Source organism: Monoraphidium neglectum, assembly GCF_000611645.1.
Source record: "Monoraphidium neglectum strain SAG 48.87 unplaced genomic scaffold scaffold03674, whole genome shotgun sequence".
NCBI classification, from domain to species: Eukaryota; Viridiplantae; Chlorophyta; class Chlorophyceae; order Sphaeropleales; family Selenastraceae; genus Monoraphidium; species Monoraphidium neglectum.
In genome coordinates this window covers 1-5,871 of record NW_014009955.1, presented here as the reverse complement: position 1 = coordinate 5,871, position 5,871 = coordinate 1, and the positions used below count along the sequence as shown (strand labels likewise).

The 5,871-nt window shown below is 62.9% G+C and overlaps 2 protein-coding genes across 2 annotated transcripts; one reads left to right on the top strand and one right to left on the bottom strand.

Moving 5' to 3' along the window:
* Nucleotides 1–2,298: 2,298 nt before the first annotated feature.
* Nucleotides 2,299–3,459, top strand: MNEG_13184 (hypothetical protein; the record flags this gene model as incomplete). The annotated part of the gene is made up of 1 exon (XM_014038345.1): nt 2,299–3,459. One exon carries the CDS (start codon nt 2,299–2,301, stop codon nt 3,457–3,459), a length of 1,161 nt encoding a protein of 386 aa, XP_013893799.1.
* Nucleotides 3,460–5,155: 1,696 nt separating this feature from the next.
* Nucleotides 5,156–5,653, bottom strand: MNEG_13183 (hypothetical protein; the record flags this gene model as incomplete). The annotated part of the gene is made up of 2 exons (XM_014038344.1): nt 5,156–5,308; nt 5,603–5,653. The coding sequence occupies 2 exons, from the start codon at nt 5,651–5,653 to the stop codon at nt 5,156–5,158; spliced, it is 204 nt and encodes a 67-aa protein (XP_013893798.1).
* Nucleotides 5,654–5,871: the final 218 nt, after the last annotated feature.

Genomic DNA, 5,871 nt, shown 5'->3' with positions numbered 1-5,871 from the left:
ACACCTGACACCACCCCCACCCCACACACCCCAAGCGGTCCATCAACTACACCGGCTACATCACGTGAGGGGCCAATAGCTGAGGGAATCAGTTGACTCCCACCCATAACTATGCAAGGGCAGCGCAGCAAGCCTCCGCACCACTGTGGGACTTGCGAGCTAGGCCCCCGAAGCCGGCTCTGGCGCTGCTGCGCACAGCTAAGAGCGTGCCTGTGCCTTGCGTATCACGCTCCCCTGCTCACGCAACGTGTTTGGCTCCCCCACTGCTCCCGCACGGCTGGGTTGTACCACCGTTGCCGCAGCTGGCGCACGGGCATGGCCTTGGCCACCTGCAGCCCCTGGGCCGCGCTGTCACCCGCCTTCCACGCCTACGACTTTGGGTCGCGCGCGGTGCGGGCTCGGGGGTCAGTCACAGTGCCGGCTGCGGTGAATGTGGTGCGGAATCAGAGTTTTCATGGATGGCAACGCACCAAGAAGGGGAAATGTCGCCGTCCAGCACCGGCTGATCGCACACAGCACTGCTCAGCTCAAATCTTCTCGACAGCTGCGCTGACGTCACGTCCCCTGCATACCCACAGGTGCCCATGCTGGAGCAGTACATGAGTGGGAAGTACGGCGACCAGTGGGAGGCGTACCGCAGGGCCACGCCGTACCGCCTGCTGCCGGGCATCTGGTGACGGTGTGCGGCCTGCTGACACCAGCGTGTGGCTGGAGCTACCGCTGCAAGTGTGTAATTAAAGGCATATAATGTGCGTTTGTCTTGTGTAGACACAAAAGCGACTGCGCACTGTTACATCGGCCACTTGCTTGCGCTTGGCTGGGCCAGCTGCCCCTCCCTGCTGCCCCATTGTGTGCCACATTCGTTGCGACCCACTGATCAAAGCCCCTAGATCTCTTGCCATCTGCCAGCCACTCCAATATGGCTATGCTTGTTGCTGCCCGCCGGCTATGCGAGGATTTTTACGCCCTGCCTTTACAATTTGGAGTCCCTGGCAAATGGAAGGTATACTCCTCTATTTGATGACGTGCACAAAGCTCAACCTGCACCAACTTGGCTGCGCCGCTAATACCCTGAACGTCACCAATGTGCCGCAAAGCGTGTTGGTGCTCCACGGGCGCACAGGAGCGCAGTCTGCTTTGTACAGGCTATACTTTACGAGTGCTGTGGTGCCCCTTTAGAGGGGTGCAGTGCCTCTTGGCACACAACCCTCGCCATCCTGCCGGCTTCCAGTACCACGGGCAGCACGTGTGCTTGCGTGTGCGCAGCACGTGCCTTTCATGGCCTTCTGCCCCTACCAGGGATGAGCTTTTCCATGAATACGGTACTACCCAGCTGCTTGGTGTCAAAGGGCTCGTAAGCAAATGATGACTGCTGCGTTGCTTGTCCACCGCACACGCACCCCAACAACTGGCCAAATTCAAACTGCATTGCTGGGAGTCAGGTCTGCAGCAGTTGCGGTTGATAACTTGACATCATGGCTGGCCACCCCGCCCACAGCTGCAGCAGCGCCCTTATTACACAACGCTGCAGCACGCTATGCAAGTCAAACGGCATTTTCCATAATGGGTCTTGGTCTTGGTCATGAAGACTCAATAAATCATCAGTGCGGGCAGGTCACTGATGGCCAGCTGCTCGTGCCAGCTTACAGCTAACCCATGCACATGCCCCTTGGGCCGCGCAGGCATGCGCTATGCATATCAGCCACATGCCAGGGCTGGACCACCCACCCGCGGGATGGCAATGACATGGCGCGGCACAACCCCAGATCATGTCTGTACGTCTCCACGTCTACAGGGTTGATTGATGCCGCCGCCACACGCACCAGCACTTCTCCATGCCTGCCCTGCGGCGGCGGGTAGCTGCATCTTGTTGAGGGGTAGCATGCTGGTGAGGCGCCAGCGGGGGGCGCATGCGAAGTCTACAAGCCACGAATCATGTGGCAGAAATCAAAATGTATCCACTGCATACTTGATTCACTTAATTGACGCACATGCTCGCTCTTTCGTTGGCGATACGTTCACGGCGATCGCCGGTTTTTTCAAAAACGTCATTGATCAGGTGCGGCTTCAGTGCCGCACATGCTAGCCTGAGGCAGCAATAGTATTGATATTGAGTATTGCTGTCTGGTTGGAGCCCCAGTGGCGCCCCGTGCGTGCTACATGCTCCCGCTGCAAGCGTGACCCCGTGCTGTGCTGTGCCTGCTGTGCTGTGCTGTGCTGGGCACGAATATGGTTGCTCTGCATGTCGTTTGCCACACCCCCATCACCACCGCATGCCATCCCACCATCAGGTGCACGATGAAGCGCAGTGCTGTGGCGCGCCCAGACACATCGCCAGAGGCCAAGCGTCCCGCTGTTGCCACCACACTGGGCCTAGCGGTCCGCTGCGCCATCAATGATGCGGCGCTCGCAGCTGTGGCTGCGCTGCGCGGCGCTGACTCCACACTAGGCGCGCCGCCGTCGCCCGATGACGCGGCGGCAGTGGTGCCGCTGCTCCTGCATGCGGCCGTGTCGGGCCCAGCAGAGACCGCTGCCCTTGCGGCTGGCGCCTTGGCCGACCTGCTCTCGCAGGAGCCGTGTCGCAAAGTGCTCGCCGGCGCCCCCAGGCGGCTGCCCGTGCTCGCGGCCGTAATGCGGGCAGCGCCGGCTGCCCCGCACGCCCCCCAAATGCTCTTGGACGAGCTGCAAACCTCATATTGGGCCCCAAGCTGCATGGCAAGGGCCGAAGGTTTGCTGGACGCCCTGATCTGGGTGGTGGCGCAGGGAGGCTCCCCCCATGCAGTGGACGCTTTGAGCCTCCTGTGCAGCAACGTACAAGCCGATCCCGCTTCGGTGGACGTCGGTGTGGCAGTCCCGGCGCTCATCACAGTGCTGGGCGCGACAGCCGCGCGCCCAGCCGCAGCTTCTGTCCTAAGGTGGCTGACTCAGCACCCCAGCGCCCCGCGCCTTATTGCCGAGGCAGACGGCGCCCTCGCCGCGCTGCTGCGCGCCGGCACAGCCCTCACTCCACCCAGCGTCGATGCGCTCAAGGCGATTGCGGCCGTTGCAAAGAGCGCTCCCGACTTGGCGGGCGCTGTCGCATCTGCCCGCGGCGTCCTGCCGGCTTTGGCATACGCGGCCACCAGAGAGGCTGGGGACGAAGCCATCCGGCTCGCGGCCAGAGAGGCGCTGCTCGCCTGCGCCACTGGTGCAGGCGGCGCCGTGGTGACTGCGCTCGTACCGCCCCTGGGGTTGCAGGATGCCGCCGTGCGCGCCCACACGCTGGAGCTATTGACGGAGTATCCGCTATCGCTGCCGCGTGCGGCCGTCGAGGCGCTCGAGGCGGCGGCCCTCGAGGCCGCCGTGCTGCGGGCCGAGGTGAAAGAACTGCGGGCGCTGCCGGTCAGCACGCGCGCGGCGATTGTGGAGCTGGCAGGGGCGATGCGCGCCGGGATGATGGCCGGGACTGCATCCAGATAGGGGCCATGATGCGCGGTGCTAGCGGAGCAGCGGGTGTTGTTGTTTGCATGCACCCGCGGCACGCGAGCGAGTGTGTCCACGTGGCTGTCTTTCTAGACGTCGGCGCCCATGCTCATTGCGATTTATGGTGCGGCGCTTTGGTCTGAGGGGCTGGCACGGAGCTGGATAAGTGAGATGCGAACATGCAGCAAAGTAACTCATGGCATCAGCGGTGACCAGCCTCAGGCAAAAGCAGCCAGTTGCCAGGTGCCTGCCGAGCTGTGCTTCCATACGTGCTGACAATTGTCCGGTTCCACTTCAGCTTTTGCCCAAGTGACAAAAGGTACAATCGCAGCTGTGAAAGCAACAGCACTCCACTAGGCATTGTTTTTAACTGTAGACAGTACAGTACCAAAGGCAGGGAATGCGAGTGTTACAGGGTGCCTAGGAGTGCCATAAGTATTGCCTGATGGTTGAGAGCCCCAAAGGAGTGCGCTGCCGGCGCAAGTGTGCAAGCCACGCAGTGGGGTTGTTCAAGGCGCACACATACGCGTGCACATAGGGGATTGGCAGGATATGGGGAATGACTCGGCCCTAGGGGCAAGAGCCCCCACCTGCCGCAAGCATGTTGTGCCGTCGACGCAGCCGAAGCAGCGGTTTGCCGACTGCGATTGCCACGAACGCGGTGAGCGGGGCCAAGCCCAATGAAGTGGCGATGACTCGAAAAAGAGATCTTGTCAAGTTGCATCCTGCATGCGCGGGAATGAAAGCGCAAGGGGCCCAGTGGCGGAGTGGAGGGCGGCACCCAAAGGCGAGGCCGCAGACACAAGGGATGACTACTTGACGCCAACACTGCAAGTACACGGCGCCAAAAGGCCAAGTCGGCGCCCAAGAAGGGTGAAAGGTGTTCTTTGTGCGTTTTCATGACCATGAAGACACGACCCGGGAGTCTTCAACACAAGGTCGCCATGCTGGGCACCCCGGCACAGGAGCTGGCGGCAGGGCGCGATGGCGGCGCGTGCGGCGTCAGAAACGCCACCGTCAGCGCACCGCCAGGGACCCGGGCTCGCGCAGGCGAACGGCCCATTCCCCCCTCCGCGGCGACCCTGCCAGGACAATGTGCGGCCACTGCCCGCGAGGGGCGAAAGAATCAGTTCCAAGGGGGGGGGGGATATCCTGGGCTCGTGCCGCTGCGGCAGCCAGGTCCTGCGACCCGGGGTGCCGCACACAGTACCTTGCATCGCCTCCTGCGGCTCGATCTGTGCCTGTGTAAGATATTTAGAGATACTTCAAGTCAAGCGCCAAGGCAAGCCAACCGCGCCGCGGCCTGGACTATGTGTCCGGCGTCGATTTGCTGCAGATCTGTTAAAATGGAAACAGGTGCGCGCCGGCATGAGTGCGGGTGCCGCACAATTTTAGGCGGTGCAGCTGGCACATACACCAGCAAGCAGCGCGCGTTTGTGCAGCGCGCCAAAGAAGACCCCCGAGCAGGCCGCGCCAGGCACGTGGTGCGGCGCCATGTCCCTCGGCCCTCGGCGGAGCAAAGCAGATTAATAGGAGCGCACGCCGCCCTTGCACTCTGGCGCGAGCGCGCGTCGTGCGGGGACTGACGCCCTTGCACCCAAGTCAAGAGCTCGTCGATCGAGGCGCCGTGCGTCGCTGCGGGTGCCACGGGGCGCATACGCGCGGTCGCAGCCGTCGTCGCCGCGGGTGCGGATCACGCCTTGCCGGCCGCGCGGGCCGCCGCCAGCGCGGCGGCGTCAGCTTCTGCATACAGCGCGCTGATCCTCTCCGTCTCGCGGATCTGCTTGCGGTTCCAGTAGACCATGTGGAAGAGGAAGCGGCCGCTGGGCTTGTGCTTGATCATCGACTGTTGATTGGTTGGGCAGGGGGGGTTTTGCAGTCGGTGAATGTTGCGGGAGCGGGGGAGGGGGCGCGGGAAGAGGTGCAGAGCAGGTGCTAGGTTGGTGCAAACGGGAGAGGGTGCGGGTTTGGGGGAGGCCCGCGACCCAGCAGTGGTGGGGAAATGCTGATGCGGGCCCGTTGCATGCAATGAAGAAGACCGGGCGCCCTGAGGAGCGGCCCCTCATCTACTCAGCCGCAGGCATCACGCCGCTGCCTCCCTGTCGACCCTGGAATTCACGGTGAAGTTCACCCTGCTCACCTGCAGGGGCTGTCCGTCCAGGTGCTGGATCATGTCGTACTGCTGCACCATCAGGTCCAAAAAGTAACCCGACACGTCGATGACCTGCGGATTGAGTCCCACAAGAGTAGCAGCGCCGGGTGACAAGTCCCCTCTGAACTCAGACGGCGCGCCTGGCCCCACCCAGCGCCCCCTACACTACCCCATTATAGGCGCCCGGTCCCAACGCGTCCACGCACCGTCGTCGCAACCCGCTGCCTGCTGTGCGTGTCCAGCCGCCGCGCCGGCCC